At 46.9% G+C, this 20,711-nt stretch overlaps 1 protein-coding gene across 2 annotated transcripts; it reads left to right on the forward strand.

Moving 5' to 3' along the window:
- The first annotated feature begins 7 nt into the window (after nucleotides 1-7).
- On the forward strand, nucleotides 8-20,297 carry ZNF512 (zinc finger protein 512). 2 transcript variants are annotated; one of them, XM_054653001.2, is made up of 14 exons: nucleotides 8-190; nucleotides 2,661-2,719; nucleotides 3,995-4,194; nucleotides 5,931-6,020; nucleotides 9,483-9,566; nucleotides 10,732-10,856; nucleotides 11,258-11,344; nucleotides 12,989-13,087; nucleotides 13,505-13,672; nucleotides 14,284-14,475; nucleotides 15,131-15,232; nucleotides 16,770-16,832; nucleotides 17,408-17,506; nucleotides 17,962-20,297. In XM_054653001.2, exons 1-14 carry the CDS (start codon nucleotides 161-163, stop codon nucleotides 18,283-18,285), a joined length of 1,722 nt encoding a protein of 573 aa, XP_054508976.2. In that variant the 5' UTR covers nucleotides 8-160; the 3' UTR covers nucleotides 18,286-20,297. The 2 variants fall into 2 exon arrangements, with proteins under 2 accessions (XP_054508976.2, XP_077032491.1); XM_077176376.1 differs by lacking the exon at nucleotides 5,931-6,020.
- Nucleotides 20,298-20,711: the final 414 nt, after the last annotated feature.

The following is a 20,711-nucleotide window of genomic DNA, read 5'->3' on the forward strand; positions in this document are numbered from 1 at the left end:
GCCCCGGGCGGCTCCCGGCGCTACTCGGCCCGGCGCGGCCCCGGGCGCGCCACAACAGCGGCAGCGCGGCGGGGCTGGGGGCCCTGCTGGGGCCGGCCGGGAGCGGCGGGCGGGACCGCGCGGGCGGGCGTGGCGCTGACGTGGCGGCGGCACCGGCACCATGCGGGGCGGTAGTGGCGGCGGCGGCTCGGTGAGTGCCTGCAGTCTTTTCAGCGATGCTACCGGCGGCTGCCCCGGAGAGCCGGGCTGCTCCGCGGGTCACCGCGAGATGGGTTCCGACGTCGGGATGGCGGGAGCGAGCCGGTTTCCCCGGCCAGCTGGTGGGGCTGTGCGGCCTGGCCCGGCGCCGTGAGCGGCCCTGAGTGGGCGGCGAGCGGGATCGTTCCGGGCTCCCGGGGAGCAGCGGCGGGAGCCGCCCCTCTCCGCCCGAAGGCCAGGCCTGGGGCCGGGCCCGATTCCGTTCGGCCCGGAGGCGGGCAGGAGCCCTGAGCGGGCGCCGGGGGCCTGGGCCTGGGCCCGGTTCTGTTCGGCCTGGAGGCGGGCAGGAGCCCTGAGCGGGCGCTGCTGGCGCCGGGGTGCGCTTTGTCCGAAATGCCTTCGCTGCAGGAGGACGTGGCTGATGGAGTGTGCGGGTGGGAACGGGAACGCGGGGCTGGAACAGGGAGTTCCCCAAAGGATACCGAGCCCTCCTGCTCCTCGCGGGACAGCCGGGGCCCTGAGGATGCCCGTGGTCCCTGCTGGCACCTCCAGTTCCCGTTCCAGCTCCTCCCCTCGGGGAGTATCGATGCTGTGCTTGTGCACCGTCCTGCCGGCTGGATGCTGTCCCCAGCCTGTGCTCCAGCTCACCGGAATGCCCGCAGTCCGCGGGCACACAGAATTCACCATTCCCCTCTTTTCAGGCTCTGGGCCGCTGTTTCACTTTTTCTCACCTATGCGAGGAACGTGACTTTTCTGTTTTCCTTATGTCCAGCTGTTGGGCATTCCTGCATACATTAGGTGTCTGTTTTTTAAGTAGGAAATGTATAAATGAAAAAACACGCAGAACTTAAACACCAGTTTCTATAGATGTTTCCTTCATAATTGCTGTTATTAACTTCTCAGAGAGGAAAGCCTGACAGATCATTTTCACTCTCCTTTTTTATTGCAGATCCTTAACTGCCACCGAAGTTCTTCATAGTAATCTTCACTCTCATGCAAAATTTTTTAGTTATGAAAACCCCATGAATCTTGATACACATGGCATGTTTGTTATTTTGGTTCTTCTAATCCTAGATTAAGCCGGTGAATTGGAGCAGACTCTGCCTGCCTGTTTATTCATTTTTATCATTATAACTTCATAACTTCTGGCTGCTTCTCCACTCACGTAGAGATTTCCCAGACAATGCTGTTGACGCTACTGTTTGGGTGTAAATCATGCAAATACAAACGTCCAATTGACTTTACTTCCAAGGAGGCAAGATTTGATTGTGAAGTCTTTGATCAAGCAGTTGTGAATTTTGTCCTGCTGCTTCCCTAACGTTTCCATGAGGAGACTCTGGGGCTGGAGGGCATAGGCACAGTTTAATCATTCGTGTATTGATGTTAGTGCCTGCTGCTGAACTTCTTAACTGGTGCTTGGGGTGTCTCTCGTGGTTGATAGTGTGAATCACATTTTTCTATGAAGAAGATAGGTAATTAGCCATAATTTCTTTTTTTTCTTCTGTTTTCTTTTTTTGTCTGTAATTTCTTGTTTTGTTTCATTGGATTTTTTTTTGTTTTGTTTTGGCTGTTGGTTTTTTTGTGGTTTTTTTTGGGTCTTCCAGTTTCTTAGCCAGTTTCTGTTTATGGCAAAATACTACCTTTGTTCCCTAGGTTACAGTTTTGGTATTCTTTATACTTCCACTGGGCTGTGATTTTTATTTTCTAGTCTGTATAACTACTGGTTTTGTGGTGAGTTTTCTAATGAAGAATGGCATTCAGTCATTAGTATTTGGAGGAAGGCGGTGGTAGGTGTATGCACTAGGAGCAACCTACAGCAAATGAGATGTTCAACTGGCTTGTACACATACTTTTACAAGGATGTGTTAAATTACATCTCTTAATAGGAGCACAGCAATTGATAAGTGACAAAAAAAATCTTTGTTAAATAAGAAAAAGGATTCTTTGATGTGGATAACGTGAACATCTGGGCAGCTGATGGGGTATGATAAGCGAGATAAAAAGGAGGGCATGAAGGAGACTGGAAACAAGGTTCTTGGCAGGGTAAATGGAAGAATTACTTCATTAAGGGAAAATAAGTGCTGTATAAAAGCTAGCAAATAAGTATCTAAAATATTTGTCATCAAGTGATAAAGTATAGGCAGAAAACATATAAGTATAGGCAGAAAACATACATGGGTGAATGTACTGGAGACAAAGAACATTCCACCACATCCCACTGCAGGGGAAAGGTTTCATATGGGGAGTGTGGAGGGGCTCATCCCTGGTTTGATTCCAGTCCAGTTCCGCTGGAGTGGGAAAGGTTAAGCTCTTCTAGTTGCAGAAAACAGTGGTTTATTTTTCAAAGGGTGGTGAATGCACATCCTCAAAGTGATGTGCAGGTGGTTGTGCTTGGCTGCATGGTGAAACATGCTAAAAGAAAACAAATGATGCTGCTAATGTGAATTGTTCTTCCTTTTTAGGACACCAGGACTGGACATCACAGGCAGCAGAAGCTCAAGAAGTCCTTAGGAAATAAAAAGTATGTGAATGGTTTTTGTCTAGTTTGGTTGAAGGCAAGAAAAAAGCTGAGAATATTCTGAATTTTAAGAGCTGCAACAATTTTAATTAATGTGTTGAGAGTCTCAGCTGACTTCACTTACTGGTTTGTAGGAAAAGTGCTTTTCTGGCACTTCAGTGTGTATTAGCTTTCGTTTATTTTTTTAAAGGATTTCAGCATTATGAAGATAAATATTTTAAGTCCAAAACCAAATGGTGCTCCGAAATGTATGTATTTTGGGTGTTATTGCAACTTTAAGACTTTAATTTGAGAAATCCTCTCCCCATGCTTCTGTAGTACCTCCTGAAACACGGTGTGTAATGACCTGACCTGGTGCCCTCAGCATCCCCCCTTGTTAATTCCTGGATTGATGTGTTAAAGGTGAGCTCCATAGCTCAGCGTATGGACAGAGTGCCCATCACAGTCATCACTCACTCGAGTGATCCTCTTATTTCAGTTGGTAATTGTAGTAGCAATGGGATACATTGCAAAATGTTTGTGTTCCCTTTCTTTCTTCTTCATGTGAATGGTATTTGCCCAGAGAGTAGATACTCTGTGTTTCTTGGACACCTCATTCAGTTTCCTGTCATGTACAGGAATGTAGGTGTTCAGGCATTTCAAGGCCTGAGAGAAATACTTTGGAACAGTGAAGCAAAGTTCCCTCTGATCTCTAGGAAAAAAATTCAGTGCTGCTGATTAGTCTAAAGTAGTCTTAATGCAGTGTGATTTGTAGGTTGGAAGGTTGTCTTCATTGCTGAAAGCCTCGCTAGTTAAAATTCTTACTGGCATGAAATCTTTAATTGCATAGTGCCAGCCCTGATTCTGGGAGTAGAGGCTGAAGGAGATCTTGCCCTTTGTGTGATGGAAAATGTCTCTTTTGTAATGATGGGCTACAGAAATATTCTTATATTCCAAGAATAAATGCACATTTTTAAATTAAGATTCACTTGCTCCTGCTTCTAAAGTTGAAAGCTTGAGGTAGGAGGAATATTTTTTTCTGTTCCTCTTCTGTTCCTCTTTTCTTCCTTTTTTTCTGTTCCTCTCACTAATGTCATTATCGAAAAGATGTACTGAAAAACAACACTGAGGACAGTGTTTTATCTTGCTGGCACTTTACAGGTCCTAAAACTCAGGAGATTCGGTGAATTGTGATATTAAGTTTTAGAATACTTGGGAAGATGAGAAGGATGTTGTCTGTCACATTTATTGTGATTGTGTGCATCCATACACACAGGAATTTGACTTGATGTGTTCCAGGTCTAAGCCACCTGAGGAGGTGGAAGCTGCTGTGGTAGGAGTGAGCAGTGCCTCTGATGACACAGTCACCAACATCTCCCCTGCCTCCCCAGTGAATGGCAGTGCGGAGCCCCGGAGCAAGCGCACCATTCGCAGGCCTGCCTACTGGCTGGAAATGAGAGGAATGAAAAACAGCGTGAACAAATCTTCAGAAAAAAAAGGTATTTATCACTGGTGGCCCAAGGCAAAACTGATTTTCTCTCTGTTTCTTCAGTTAGAAATTAGTTTGCTCATGAAAGACACGCTGCAACTTAGCCAAAAATTACAAGCTTGCTAGTGCTGCTCATGTATTAGAAGAAATGAACTTTTGCCACTGCCCAAATACAGGTACAGTTCTCTGATATTATACAGTTCCTTTTGAGTCCCTTTCTATTAAAGTAATCATTCTGTGCCTGAACTCAGTTTTATCTGTAGAAGAGGTAAGAGTTACACCAATCATATCAGAAATAAGCTTGAAGAGCTTTAAAAATAGAACCATCAACACTAAAGATGTGGCAAATGGGACCATTCAGTAGTATTTGGGATTAGATACAGCTTTTGTGGTTGGTAGATTATTATTTTTTAAGGATGTCTTCATTTTCTCACATTTGTCAGTTAAAATTTTCTGATTTGAAATGGGTCTAGTTTGGGTCTTAGGTTGTTGCAGGAACATTCAGATTTCCTGGCCTAGGATCTGTTTTCCAAACTTCTTGTGTGGCAGAGAGTCAAAACTTCAATCTTCTTTAATGCACTTCCTTCTTACCTCTAAGTCAGGATCCGTATTTTATTCTGTTGTGGGGAGAGGGAAATCTGATCGCTTGATAGAAGTGAGATTGCTGTAGCTGCACACCCCAGGTGCAGTCACTGGCCAGACTGAGTATTCCTGAAGGAACAACACAGACCCACAACAGACACAAACAGGAGCCACGCAGATCAGCATGCACACAAACAGCACCAGCAGCCTCCATCCTTGTACACTCCATCTGCTCAGTGCCTGACCTTTGGATCCCAGTCTCCTCAGTTGCTGGGCCATGGATGCACTGGCCCCTGAGGCCTGTAGAGCCATGCCAGGGGCAGGTGAAGACTCATTACAGACAAGCTCGTACTCACAGACCCTGCTTGGTGTCAGACATGACAGGATTTGTATCCTGACCAGTCACCTATTTACAAGCAGGTGTTCTTTGCTATCCTCTTACACCTCTATTTTCCCACACTTGATCAACTCCAAATTGGGTAATTCTGGCCCTTTCCCTCCCTTTGATAGCATTCCTGATCATCCTAGTCCTGTGTAATCCTGAATTGTTCTCCACTCAGATCCCAGTTGCTACATAACCCTAGGCAGTGACACCATGCTCTCCCTTCTCACTGTTCCCCCTTCCAAAGGGGGCTTCAGAGAGGGCTTCTCACTGACTGATCCTTGTGGGTCTCCTGGGACAGGCTCAGGAGGAAGCTATCTGTTTGTTTAAGTCTATAATTGGTGTTCCCTGCCTACCATTGTGCTTCTGTGCTCACCTGTATTCATGGAGACAAGATTTTGATAGGCTTGGAAATATTCAGGGCAGGCATGATATTATGTGAGTTTCTGTATGCTCCTTTTTGTGTGAGTGCAGGTGAGGTTTCCATCACATAACCTAGTGCTTTCTGCCTCTTTTCCTGAGGATTATTTTTCCAGGCCCTGCTGTGGCACTGCTTCTTCCATACCTGCTGTATCACAGTACTGTGGGCCATGGGCTGCCTAAGTGTTGCTGTGTGAGAAGGTGGTGTCCAGTTCACTGGTGCCCAGGTACCTCACAAGAACGACTGTTTTTTAAATTTTAAATAAGTATTGAATACAAGGACAAGATGAGGCAGCAGTAGACTCAAAGCTGTTTTCCAGACTGAATACTGAGACTGAAGCATATCTGTTCTTACTTATCAGGAGAAGTACTGTTGAAAGGCAAGAGGAAATCTGAGCAAAGGGAAGGCAAAGATGTTAAAGACTCTCCCAAGAAGAAGCAGAAGATTTCGGGTAATACAAATAACTTGTAATTCCTAATTAGGTACTAATTAGGTACTTTGACTTGCCTGCCCAAATGACATCTTCTGGAGTCTTCAAACTCTGTTTTTGATTCTGAATGTTTTGTTCTAGGAAGCCATTGACTAGTGTCTGCTTCATCAGTGGGAGGTGATCTAATTTCAGTCTGTCTTAGAAGTCCAACAAAGGGAGAGAGGAAGGAAATTATGGGAAGTATAGGCCAGTCTGCATCATTTCAGTTTCCCAAAGGATTATAAACTAAATAATCGGATACATTGCTTGTAAACATCTGGAGATTGAGTAGCTGATAACAGTAGTATGGGTTTATTAAGAGGAAGTCAAACCCAAACACTTTTTTATTGCCACAAAGACCAAGGGGAGAAATGTTTGACACCAGAGGCCTTTCATTCCTGCAGAAGGTTTGTCAGTCAGTGATTAGGTGCAAAGGAAGGTGTACAAGTGGTGAAAGCAGGAGCAGGTGACACAGAAGTGTACATTTGCTGTCCAGTCTTACAAGGATGAGGTTAGGAAAGCCAAAGCCATCCTGGAGTTGAATCTGGCAAGGGATGTGAACAGCAATAAGAAAGGATTCTACAAGTACATGAACAGCAAAGGGAAGACCAGGGAAGCTGTGAGTGCACTGCTCCTCAGAGCAGGGGAGCTGGTGACAAAGGACACAGAAAAGGCTGAGGTACTCAATGTGCCTCTATCAGTTAAAGGAATCCTTCAGGAATCCTAGGAACCTAAAACCAGACAGAGGGAAAGTCTGGAACAAGGAAGCCCAACACTCAGTGAAAGAGATCTAAGTTAGAGCACTTAAACTGGATTTACCCAATCATTTGCCTGTAGTCTTGGTTAGGTGGAAAGGTCTGAGAAGACTGGAGGTTAGCCTGGGTTACACCCATCTGCAGGAGGGCTCAGAAGGAGGATCCTCAGAATGGAAACCACAGACATGTTTGTGGCTCTGGCCTTGCTGCCATGGAAGGTCCTGAAGCAGATTGTCTTGGGTACTGTCGTGGGGCATCTACAGGACAGCATGGTGATCAGGCCCAGGCAGAATGGCAGCTACTGCCTGACTCCCCTGATGTTCTTGTATGACAAGGTGATGCACTTAACCCATGAGAGAAAGGCTGTGTGGATGTTATTTACTTGGACTTTAGTGGAGCCTTTTGACACCATTTCCCACATCATTCTTCTGGAGAAACTGGATGCTCATGGCTTGGACAGATGCACTCTTTGCTGGATGGAAAATTGGCTGGATGGTTGGGCCCAGAGAGCCATGGAGCAGGGAGTGACATCCATCTGGGGCAGTCATTAGTTGTCTTCCCCAGGGCCCAGCACTTGGCCAGTCCAGTTTAATATCTATTGATGATCAGGATGAGGGGACTGAGTGCACGTTCAGTAAGTTTGAAGATGACACCAAGTGGATTAGGATGTGGATCTGCCAGAGAGCAGAAAGGCTCTGCAGAGGAAACAGGACAGGCTGGAATGATGGGCCAAGGCCAACAGTGTGGGAGTCAGCAAGGCCAGGTGCCAGGCCCTGCCCTGGGGTGACTGTAACCCCATGAGGCACTCCAGGCTGGGGCAGAGGAGCTGAAAAAAGCCCTGTGAATGTTGGTCAAGTATGGCTCAGCAGAAGCGCAGGTGGGCAAGAGGCAGCCAGTGGCTGTTGGGCTGTGCCAGCTCTGGTGTGGCAGCAGGGCCAGGGCAGTGCCCGTCCCCTGTGCTGGCACTGCTGGGGCACCTCCAGGGCTGGGGACAGCTCTGGGCCCCTCCTGACACGAGAGACCTGCAGGGGCTGGAGCGTGTCCAGGGAAGGGGATGGAACTGGGAAGGGAGTGGAGCCCCAGGAGAGGCTGAGGGAGCTGGGAAGGGGCTCAGCCTGGAGAAAAGGAAGCTCAGGGGGGACCTTGTGGCTCTGCACAATTCCCTGATAGGGGGGGTCAGGCTCTGCTTCCATGGAAGTGACAGGACAAGGGGAAATGGCCTCAAATTGCACCAGGTTTAGATGTGAAACTGGGAGCAATGTTTTGCCCCAAAAGAACTGTCCAGCCTTGGCACAGCTGCCCAGAGCAGTGGTGCCGTGCCCATCCCTGGAGGGATTTGAAGGGTGTGTGGATGTGGCACTTGGGGACATGGGTTAGCAGTGGCCTTGGCAGCGTTGGGGGAACTGTTGGACTCGATGATCTTGGAGGGCTTTTCCAACTTACAATTTATGATTCTAAGTCCTGTAGGGCCTGACGGGGTGCACTGAGTGCTGAGAGCTGGCTGGTGTCATTGTGAGGCCACTCTTGATTATCTTTGAAAGGTGATGGCACCTGGCTGAGGTTCTTGGAGGCTGGAAGAGAGAAAATACCAATTGTATCTTCAAGGACAGAAAGAAAGAAGATCTGGGGAACTACTGGCCAGTCTACCTCACCTCAGTCCCTGGGAAGCTGATGGAGAGAATCATCCTGGAAAGCATTTCCAAACACATGAAGGACAAGATAGGGATTTGGAGTAATCAGCATGGATTCATGCAGGGCCAGTCACGCTTAAATCAACCTGACAGCCTTCTCCAATGAGGTCGCTAGCCTGGTGAAATAGGAGTGTAGAAAGACGGTTCATGGAGTGTCCCTGTTTTCAATTCTGACTCTTGTTTCTGTCACCGAGGACTTGGAAGGATGTAGACAGCCCATAGCTGAAAGTGACGGCAAGTGTACTGGAGAAAAGGCTAAAAGTGAAAGTGGTCTCGACAACAGAGAAACAATTTAAAACTAGAACAGAGAACAGTGTAAAATTAAAGATGATATTGTTTGGGAAGAAACACTGTCACAGCTGAAAACGAGCAGCCTCCCAGGAGCCAGTGCTTCAGAAGAGGATTGAAGATCCATAGCAGATCAAAAGCTGACTGGGGACTGGCAGTGTCAGAGTGGTTCTTTAAGAAGGCAGATGTTAGGAGTAATTCTTTTGCTCTAATGCAGGGTCACCGTGGAGTGCTGTTTCCAGGAACAGGCACTGCGGTTCAGGAAATGTGTGTGACAACTGAAGAGGACAGGGAGATGAGAGCAAACAGCATAACCCATGCTGAAACAATAAGAGGTTTTTAGTCTAAAGAGGACTGGAATGAGTAGAGCAATGAGACTCCCCATGGTTATCATCAGATGGACTCAGCCAAACTGCACAGAGGATATGTCAGTGTGAAGAGTTCACATCCCCTGAGCTTGGAGTGTGAACAACCATAGAACTTACAAGTGTTTGAGTGGGACTAATGCCTGCCACTATAAACAGATCTTGAAATGGAGTAGGAAACATAACCTTGACATTGCTTTAAAAAAAAAAGCATTGAACATTTCTGAATAACTTTGAGACAGCAGACTAAATAGCAGCCTTCTAGCAAAAAAAAAAATCTGTTTTTTATTATAACAAAGCTAGCAGAACTGACTATTCTGGCTTGTCTTGTTTGTGTTATAACAGGGAAAAACCAGCAAACTGGAACAAAACAAAACTCCAGAACGAAACACCACAGTGTTCAGAAAGAGCCAGAAACCTATGACGCAGGTAAGAAGAGGCAGTAGCTAAGAGTTGCTCATGAAGCAGATAAAAGAGAAATGTGATTCCAGGATTTGAATCTGAGCAACAGCTGTGCTTCTGGTGTTCCCATTCAGCAGTTCACTGTACTGTTGGCAGGGAGGAGCTGGCTGCTGGCCTGGCACTGTGTCAGTACTGCAGAGTAGGACTGAAAGGACTGCACACTGCCTGAGTGTAGCTCCACGTGCTTTGGCTATTGCAGAATGTAATGGTGAAAGAGGAATCACTTTTTGAACTGAACAAAAGCCTGTTAAAATAGTTGCATTATTAAACTCATTAAAATATTTATCGTTTTTACTCAGCAGAATATGTTTGCAGGAAAAACTCCGTAGCTGTTGCTGCCAGATCACCTATCCTGGGAGCCAGAGACCCAAGCAATCTGTCCTAGAAAAATAAAATTAGCCTTGATTCAGTGAGTGGAATAACTTGGTGTTTGTAAATTACAGCACTCATTAAACACCCCAGTTTTCTACCAAGTGCTGTTTGATTCACAAACTTTTCCCCAGGAGAGGGACAGCCTGGGTCTGTTATTATTGGGAAAAGAGGAGAGAGAGGCTGTGGATCTTGTTAGGTAAGAATTCAGGCAGATGGCTGCTAAACCACTTTCTTCCTAGAACCTATTTCAGTAGTTTATAATTCTTGTGGATTATTCCAGACTTCTGCTTGGGATTTCATAAAGAGGCCAGAAACTGAAAACCATGCCACACACAGTGCTTTTCCCTGGCTCTTGAGTAACTTGCCCTGATGGTCTGTGACTGCTTTTACTATGAAAACACTTTGGCCAAAAGAAAAGTTTACTCAGCATGCTAAACTAATTGTGTGACAGAAATTAACAGAGGGATATGTTCTGGCCCTGAGGATTAGGTCTTCTAGCACTGGTCAGGTAGAAGAACACACCTTACAAGAGGATGGAAATCCAAGGGTGTTTGTAAAATGCTCCTTGTCAGTGAGTGCTGTGTGCCTTGTGACAGTCCATACCTGGAGCTGTAGAGGAGCTGCACGTGTTGAGGTGCAGCTGGACACAGGTTTGGGAGCATGTGACCTGTTTCTTTTTAGGGTTCACTGCGCACATTGAAGGAGGAAACAAAAAAGATGTTGTGTTAGCACTTGTGTTCTAAACGTTGTGTTTTGACAGGTAGTATGGAAGAACAGTGGTCTCTAGAGATCCAGGACAAAGGCCGAGTTACCTGTCCCACGTGCCGGGCTGTGGTGAGGAAGACTGTAGAAGGGCTGAAGAAACATATGCTGAATTGCAGAAAGGTAAGAATAGAAGAGATGAGCAAGGGTTTCTTTACTCCTCTTCAGCTTACTGATAGAAATACCTGCCTGTTTTGTGTTGTATTTAAAACCAGTTTCATCTCATCACCATGTCCCTTAGCGAGAGTCCCTTATACGTCTGTAAGAACAGTCATTGGTGCTTCTTGCCCAGCCTTTTGCAGGAGGTTTGGGTTAGTGAACAGAGGTGTAGTTATTTCATTGTTCCACTGGATTTTACACTCCGTAAAATCAGTTCTTTGAAGAGAGTTACCAGGCCCAAATAAATTGTTCTGCTCTCCTGCTCCTTTTCCCCAGAGTTATCCATTGCTTTGGTTAATTTACAGCTAAATGCACCTTGTTTATTTGTTTAATTTCTAGGAATTAATTTCCTTGTTTATTTCTAGGAAATGTTCACGTGTCAGCACTGCGGGAAGCAGCTGAAGTCTTTAGCAGGGATGAAATACCATGTCATGGCAGACCATAACAATCAGGTAACACAGCTGCTGAGCATCTGAAACTCCTACAGGCAGAGCAGGCTTTGGTCCTTTCCTGCTACACACAGACACAGAACATGGAGTGCTTTTTTCCAGTGTTCTAGCTGTCCAAATCTAGTTGAACTATTATTTTTCCAGTGAGACTTGACATCTGAAAAACAGTAGAATGTTACCAGAGATGGTAGGCATGCAACATCATAGAACAAGGGATGAATTTCTGTTTAGGCTGGTAATAAGTCACACATAAAAGGCATTCCCAATCAGAAGGGAAAATATTAGGCTGCAATTTTGAATCCTTTGCTAGAAAGGAGGAAGTTTTTCTTCATCCAGAGCAGACTAGATTTGAGGTAAAATAGCAGAAGCAGCAATTAGTTCTCATCTCTCTTTACTTTAAAAATCCTAATCTAACACTAGATTAGTACTAATACTACAATCTGGTTTTCCTCTTTGCTCTTACTTTAAAGAAGGCAGTGTCTCCTGTTGTAGCTGTGAAGAATTAGAACTTTTGAAAAGGTCATTTGGAAGTTGGTGTAAAGTTCAGATAATTCACTCTGAATTTTTTGTGTGATTCCCAGTACTGCAGTTTCTGAACCTAGAGCTGTATTAGTAAATGAATCAGGCCAGGGATCATGTTCTGGCCCTAAGAATTAGGTATGTCACTGAGTTCTATCTTTTTACTCAGTCTAGGTGTAATATTAGGTAAAGTAGTAAATAATATACAGTAACCATCAGAGAGAGAATAAGGGATTTGAGCTGTAATTCTGCACAGATGAGTAATTGTTACAAGCAGTCTACTTCACCTTAGTCAGGCTTTGTGGAAACAGTAGGACCAGTAAATGTTTAAGATGCATAATTTTCTGTCAGTTTACTCCTTTTAAAGATAATTCCTCTTTGGTTTAACCCCAGTCAGCAGCCAAGCCCCATACAGCCCTTCACTCTCTCCCTCACCTACAGGATGGGGGAGAGAATCAAAGTGAGAAAACTCATGTGCTGAGATAAAGACAGTTGAATAGATAAAGCACACAAGCAAAGCAAAACAAGGAATTCATTCACCACTTTGGTAGGAAGGTCCAGGCATCTCCAGGCTCACAGAGCTTCATCACACATAGTGGTAGCTTGGTACAGCAAATGCCACCACTTTGAACATCTGCCCCTTCCTCCTCCTTCCCCCAGCTTTACATGCTGAGCATGGTAGTTCATGCTCTGCAATATCCTCGTGGTCAGTTGGGGTTGGCAGTGTGCTCTGCAATGTCCTCATGCTCAGTTGGGGTTGGCTGTCCCAGACATGTCTCCTCCCAGCTGCTCTTGCCCCTCCAGGCCACTCTGGCAGAGCAGCACGAGAAAAGCCCTTAGCACTGTGCAGGGGCTGCTCAGCAACAGCAAAACCATCTCTGAGCTATCAGCCCAGTTCTCAGCACAGATCCAAAACACAGCCCCACACCAGCTGTCACCCCAGCAAAACCAGCAGAGATACAGAAAGTCATCATTATAGTAAATATGTGTCTGTAAAATCATTAAGTTGCAGAGATTTAATTATTTTAGAAGCTTTCCTGCCCCAGTGTGAGTAGTGAATTCCCTGTGAGGAGAACTGTAAATGCTGAGCATCCTGTGTTTTTCATTCATCTTTCTGCTGTGCTTTAGCCAATTATGAAGGAGGGAGAAGAAGTGGATGAGCAGCTTGAGCGAGAGCGCCTTCGGAAGGTTTTGAAGCGAATGGGAAAACTGAAGTGTGCAAGGGAGGTAAGCTGCATTGTGCAAAGCATCAATTAAACAGCAGTGTCAATTAAACAGCAGTGTCGATTAAACAGCAGTGTTCTATGCATAGACATGGAACGTGAGAGTGCTGTAGAGTGTGCTCTGGTGCTGGCCAAAGCAAGATTTGCTTCAAGATCCCAGCTATGCTTTTAAGGCAGAGTAGCATAGAATCAGAATGGTTTGGGTTAAAAGAGACCTTTAATTGTCATTTCAATGCCAATTCTTTGTTGCAGATGTTGTCTGTCTGAATAGACAAACATTAAAGTTTCCTACCTGCCTGTCTCTGCTCTGTCAGGATGAGTGCTAGTACTTTGGTCAGCAAACTGTGGATCCTGTTCACACTGGGGGTGGAATCCCTTGAAGAATGGTTTTCTTCCATGTATTTTCCTTTTGTGTTGACAGGGCTGCACAGGCAGCTTCACCAGCATAATGGGATACCTATATCATATTAAAAAATGTGGGAAGGCTGCTTCTGAGCTGGAGAAAATGGCTATGAAGTGCCATCACTGTGGGAAAGCATACAGATCAAAGGCAGGACTTGTCTACCACCTGCGATCGAAGCATGGGCCAGTGAGTGCACCCTGCAGTGGGATCAGGGACTGGGGTGGGACTTCAGCCACTCAGGCTTCAGACACGTGTAGGCTTTGTCTACTACTTTGTTGGGTAATTACAGACCACAAATGTTTGCATTTTTCCTGCCCCTGGATTATTTTGTCCTTGATAGTTACCTTCTAGCAGCAGCTGTTTCTTGTCTGTGACTAGGATGAAATTTTTAATAGTAAATCAGCATGGCAGCAGAAAATCACCTGACTTTGGCTCCATGAAAGAGTGATGCTAACATAACTTGTGAGATGCTTTCCTTTGCTCTTAAAAGACTCACCATTGGAGCAGAACAGGCAGTCTTGTTGTCCATGAGGGTTTTCCAGTGAATGATGGAATACCTTTCAAGACTAGCAACTGCATGAAGCTCTCTGCTGGAGCCTCACTGCTGTGATCCCTGTGAGCAGCTCTGGGGGTCTGTCTGACCAATGGGATGCACTTCTGTCCTGTGTCTGTGACAGTAAACCATAGCTGATGCAGCCTGTTTATGAGGAGTTTGGCAAAACATTTATTCCCAGTATTTAGTGTAACTGAAATAGGAAGTAGTGAAAGAGACTCACCTTTTTGGGCCTTCATTGCAGGTCACTTTCCTCCATGAGGAGAGAACAGAGAACCTGAAGGAAATGAAACGGGAGCAAAACAGCGCAGGCAGAGTTCAGAGGAGATCTGCAAAGGTGGCAATCTACTATCTCCATGAGCTGGCAGGAGAAGAGCTGGCCAAAGAGTGGCCCAAAAGAAAAGTTCTGCAGGACTTGATTCCAGATGACCGGAAGGTATAAGGCCTTAAAAATGCACTATGGGGTTCAAGTTTATACCTCCACATGTAATGAGTCTTGTACTGGCTCCTACCCCGTGTTTATGGCACGTGGAAAGCAGTGTGTTGTGTGGGGACTGGATTCTGCTCTCTCTCTCTCTCTCTCTCACAGTATTTCTGCAGCAGCAGTTGCTGTGCTGCACTGTTTGTTCAGGCAGGCTGTAATCACTGTAGAGTCCTGTTGCTGGAATTCCCAGGGGGCACAAGGAACAGGGGCTGTCATAGGCTCAGATCACTCCTGCCATGCTGTAAGGCCCCAGCAATCCTTCCAGTCTCTGATACATGCTGTGCTATTTCACAGTGCTTTAGACTTCAGAGTTTCCAGTAGTGTCCTTTAGGCTGTGAGTGAAAGCCAAAGGAAAACAATGGATCTCAGCAGAGTAAGGACATTTAGAGCAATTGTAGTCAAGGCAATGGGAGGTTTCAGATTCTGATATTGTGGGGTTTTCCAGATTCAGTTATGTTTCTAGAGGGTTGGTGAGACAAGAGAACATTGATTATTGGGAGTTTGCCTGTTAGGGTAGGAGAAGAGAAAGCACTTCTATCTTGGCCTAGAGGAGGAAATTCTGCATAGCCAGCATTACTTCCAGCTCTCAATTCCATCTTTGTCTCAGCTGAAATACACTCGTCCTGGACTGCCCACATTTAGTCAAGATGTGCTGTGCAAATGGAAAACGGAGATAAAGATGTACCGAAGAGTCCACTGCCCAAATCAGGTAATCCTTAACTGTTTCTGACGTCCCAGAGGGGATAGATTTCAAGTCTGTATGAGCCAACAGCTTCCCACAACCCTGAAAGTGCAGTTGGTCTCTCTGTGGGAGACAAATCCTGCTCCATCTCAGTATGGTTGTTCAGTGTAATCAAGGCCCTGTTTAGTCTTGGGGATGTCTGGGGATGCTCCTTTTGTCTTTTGCATCAAAGTGCCCTGGGTTGATCCTTTTGGGAATGTGTGTGAACACCTGAGAGCCAGTAACTTGGTGTCAGGCTGGTACAGTTTTCTCATCCAGGTGGGCAGGTGGTCCATTTGGAGGTTTGAATAGTGGAAAAATTACAGGCCTCTGCCTTTCTATCTAAATCTATTCACAGAAGGAAGGAGTAGAGTTGGAAACACAAGAGTGAGGAGACTTTGTCTGGGACAGCACTAAAGTTTTATACTAGACCAGCTTTAAGGTCTTTTCAACCTGGCCTTGAGCATTTCCAGGCATGGGGCGGCCACAGCTTCTCTGGAACCTCTGCCAGGGCCTCAGCCCCCTGACAGGGAAGGATTCCTTCCCAGTATCCCATCCAGTCCTGCCCTCTGGCAGTGGGAAGCCATTGCCCCTTGTCCTGTCATTCCAGGTCCTTGTCCTAAGTCCCTCTCTGGCTCTCTTGGACCCCTTGGACTGGAAAACTTGGTTTTCCACAATGCCCTACAACAATCACCAGTCAGATCCAATGGGATCAAATGGCCCCACTGGTGGAGGTGGTGGACATCTTCATGTGGTGGTTGCTGTCAGAGTCAAGGAGCAGTGGCAGCTGCCCTCTGGGTTTGGTGTGCAGATGGTGCCTTCCCCGTGCCCTCCCCTACCCTATCCCCAGCACTTTCTCCCAGTATTCAGGCTGGCATCATTCCCAAGGTCAGAATTGCAGCCCTGTTGTCTGTGGAGAGTGTGCAGAGAGCAGCTGTGCTGTGTCACCAGGCAGTGACCCAGCAGCCTGTCCTGCTTCTGCCTCCTGTTGTGGGCCCTGGGCTGAGGGCTGAGCACAGCGTGGTACCCCGGGGCTGGTGCCTGGAGCTCCCCATGGGCCAGGCCTCTAAAGCTGCTGAGATCAAGGCTGTGGGCCAGGCCTCTGAAGCTGCTGAGATCAGGGCTGTGGGGTGCTGTGCTCCTGCTCTGTGCCAGAGACATGAGCAGTGCACGAGGGAGAAGTGTCTTATGTGTGCTCCACTTGAAATTTTCTCCGTTGCACTTCAGGCAGAAAGCAAACTGTCATTTTAGTCAGGCTGTTGATAGAGTATGAGAGTAACTGTTGCAGGGGTCTCTTTTTTTTATGTCCAAACGTGCTCAGAAACTGGAAATATAAATACTGAGGTACTCTTCTAATGGTCTTTTTACCAGAAGCTTTCTGGCTGTGGAGGATTGGTATCTGCCTCCCTCTACCTCTCTTTTGCACTTTTGGGATTGGCCTCCAGACAAAATAATGCTTTATTGTCCAGGAAGAAGTGATTTCTTGCTAGCATGTAGTTCACATGTGTTTTTTCTACTTTTTCAGGGTTGTGAATCTGTGTATGGCAGTGTCTCAGGACTCAAGTCTCACCTTGGCACATGTACCTTGGTTGGTAACCTTCCTCTTAATGTCCATGTCCCTCTGATAACCTTTGCTCAAGCTCTTGTCCTGCCATCTGCTGATCTGAGATCCTCACAAGTTCGTGGATTCATGGAATGGTTTGGGTTGGAGGGACTCTTAAAGATCACCTCATTCCAGCCCCCAGTTTGGGTGCTCCCCTGTGTGCTAAGGGTGTTGCCATTGTAAAATACACAATACTTGAGAGCAGGAGAAAGCCCCTTGCTGCATTCCTTGTAATGACACAGGAGCAAGCCCCTTGCTGCATTCCTTGTAATGACACAGCAGTTCCACCTGTAGGTTCACAGCTACAAGAGCAGCTTTTCCTGATCTCAGGTGCACTGCTGGAGACCTTATGGCATCTCAGAGAGCAGTTCTGTGCTTCACGGGTACAGCTGCTCACTCATGGCAGTGCTGCCGTAGCTAAAGATGTCTGCTATGGATGAGAACTTCTAGTTTTTATTGCTGGGTTCTATCTGAGCAAGATTTAAATGAAATCTATAGGTTTATCAGCCTCCTGGTCCAGCAACTCCTGATGGAATTTTGTTTGTTTGTTTTGGTGCCAGGGAGACTTTGTGGCTGGTAAATACAAGTGTCTCCTGTGTGAGAAGGAGTTCACTTCAGAGAGTGGGGTCAAGTATCACATCAACTCTGTGCACGCTGAGGTAAGGCAGGCAGAGTGGAACCTCAAACTCAGGATGCTGGAGGTGGGGAGAGTGTCTGAAGAAGAAAATGCTGGATGTGTGCCATGTTTTACTTTTTCCTTGCTTACTGTTGGGAAGAGGGTCATTAAACTTAGCTGGTCTTATGTGTTAGTCTGGGGAGTAAGTGTTGTGTCGTGTCACATGCCTTGTCCCAAGCTGCTGCTGCTCTGTTCAGCTCTGCAGCATTTCCTGTTCCTTTAACTAAGCAAATGTCAAATCAAATCTGAATCCTCTGAGGCACAGTGACACCTAAGGAGGCACATCAAAGAACAGAGTGCTGTTAGACAGTTGTCTTTCCAGATCTTACCTTTCAGGGAAACCTTGTCCCACAAGGCAGCTATACTGTAAGCCCTGATAGGCTTTATTTGGTATTTCCACCACGATCAGTACCAACCTGTTGCTTTCTAAACCTGCAGGACTGGTTTGATGTGAACACAACGACCACCAAAAGCTTTCAGAAGCTAATGAAGATTCGCCAAAGGGAAGAGCAGAAGAAGCAACGGAAGAAACGTCCTTTGAGCAGGGGCAAAAAGAAGAGAGCTGGCAGCCTGGCTGCCAAGAAGCTCCCTGCTGCTGGAGCTGATAAAATGAGGAGGAGTAAGAGAGGTCGTCCACCACGAGCAGACACCAGGAGCGCGAGCAGTGAGGAGGGGGCACCCCAAGTTGCACAGAAAGCTGAAGTTCCAAAAACCAGCCGCAAGCGAGGCCGAAGTAAATCCGTAGAAGATGAGAAGGAGTAATCCTAAAGCTTTTCAGCTACAAGCCTCACTTCTGTCAGGCTCATAACCCACAGCACTAATATAAGCAGCTGAATGTCTTTGGGACTGTGCCTCAGTTCTACAGGTGACTTTGACACTGAAACATCTGGTCAGTCATGAGGAATTCAAACCAAAGCTGTGGTGCAGAGGCTGCTTCTGCCAGTGGAGTTCCTTTGGACAGTGGCACTCACAGTGTGCTCAGTGTGATTCCTGCTCTGGTTGCAGCCTCAGTTTGGTCATACTAGTTGCTTGTATAGTGGTTTCCAGTACAGCGTCTGTTTTGTCATCTTCCTCTGATGTGTGAGATCAGGGTTCTTTTTTACAGTTCTTCTCAAAAGGAACTGACTAGCACAATGTTTAGGACTCTTCAGCGGGGAAATCCTTTCTTGCACAGAATGCACCCACACTGAACATGAGAACAGTGCTGTGCAGAATGCAAGTACTGTGGCTTGCCCTGTCACTCTCCTGTCCGTTGTCAGCAAGGCTGCCACAAAAGAGACCTTCTCAGTATTTGCTGTATCCTGTTGCACAAAGCTCTATTTCATACCCCAGCGTTTAGGCTCAACACCAGACAGCACCAGACTTGGAAGGGATGGAAGATGATTATTACCCTTGTCAGGAACCCACTGTTCCTCCTGCATCTGTCTCCTGTAATGTTGGACATTAAACATGTGTAGAAAGTCTTCCAGTGCTGCAACAGCTGAATGCTCTCAAGCCTTTGGAGATTCACCAGCCTTTTAGAGACCTCGGTAATGATGTGCTGAGGTGGCCTTTGTGTGCCCTCTGAAGCCCACCTGTTCTGTGCTCACCTGGGAGCATCCCATGCATCCCTACATGAGCAGCCTGCAGTGCTGGGACCAGGCTCCACGAGGCTGCCTTGCCAGCATGTGGTTCTTTGTCATGCCAGTGCTCCCACAGTGTCTTTTCCCCCTGCTCTGCAGATCCCCCCCTTTATTGTCTTACATAACCTGTTTCTTTTCAGCATCGCCTCTCTGTGCAAATGAGCTATAATAGCAGTGGCTTCCCTGTGTAGAAAAGGTTAAAAGAAGAGGGGTCACCATTTTAAGTCATGCTGTTGGCATTGTCTCTGGATCATAAGGAATAATATCTTCCTGTCTCTATAAATCATAGAGTGTTAAGGGTTTGGAATGGACCTTAAAGATCATTTAGTCTCACCCCCTGCTGCCAGGAGCAGGGACACGTCCCACTAGGGCAGGTTGCTCCAGGCCTTATCCAGCCTGGCTTTGAGCACTGCCAGGGCTGGGGCATCCAAGCCTCCCTGGGCACCCTGTGCAGTGTCTGAATGCAGCAGATGTCACAGAAGCGAGCAGGAAGCACCAGCACAGGCAGTCCTGGTTTTTAAAGAATGAGTTCTCCAGACTTTGTCATCCAAAGACCCACCATTCCAGAAAATTGCAAAATTTGCACTGTTGGACAAAGTTGCTGGTGCTGAGATTCCCAGGGAAGGCATGGCAGTGTGTGGGGAGCAGGCAGGTTTGTACCTGTGTGTCAGTACCAGCACGATCCCATCATTCTGACAGTGGGGGATACTGCAGGGCCGAGGGGCTCTCCAGAACTGCCTTTGGAACCAGGGTCTGCTGCGTTTGCAGGTGCTGTGCTGAAAGCAGATGTGGAGACTGTGCAGGGCGTGCAGAGTCTGCAGTGAGATGGGCAAGATCAGAAGAGAACAAAATAAAATGTCACCAGTGCGACAATGTGGTTTCTTGTCTGTTTGCTGTGTGGTGTTCTTGGTGCCATCCCTCCTCCCCCAGCACAGCCCAGCCTGCTGCAGGGCTGTGTGTCCTGCTGCAGGGCTGTCTGTCCTGCTGCAGGGCTGTCCTGCAGGGTTGCCCTGCATGCTCTGGTGCTGTTCAGCTGTGTTTGTGGTTTCTCTTCAGCACTCCACAGTGCTGTACTTGGAGCAAATGTTCACTGCATTCCCACTGAGTACAATAAAGCCAGGAATTAAAGAAGGTTTTTCATAGTGGTTTTCAGTCTAGAGTCCTGTTTCCTGTCATTTACGAGTTACTAACTAGACCTGCTCTCTAGACATGAATACTTTGTGACCACTTGGGTTTTGTAGATACTTCAGTGATGTACTCTCCACATAACATGGCACAAGGAAAAAAGCATTCTCCCAGGATCCATCCATGTCATCAGCACAGCAGCAGATTGTGGGATTGGCTCAAGCTGGTATGAGCTGGTGGCACTGCTGCCAGTGCACGGTTTGTGAGGAGAGAGCTCTGTCCTGGAGCTCCTGCATGCTGCTGCAGTGGGGCCAGGGCAGCTGTGCTGCTGCATGCTGCTGCAGTGGGGCCAGGGCAGCTGTGCTGCTGCATGCTGCTGCAGTGGGGCCAGGGCAGCTGTGCTGCTGTGCTCTGAGGGCAGGGGATCCAGCAGAGAGACAG

Source organism: Agelaius phoeniceus, chromosome 3 (assembly GCF_051311805.1).
Source record: "Agelaius phoeniceus isolate bAgePho1 chromosome 3, bAgePho1.hap1, whole genome shotgun sequence".
Taxonomy (NCBI): Eukaryota; Metazoa; Chordata; class Aves; order Passeriformes; family Icteridae; genus Agelaius; species Agelaius phoeniceus.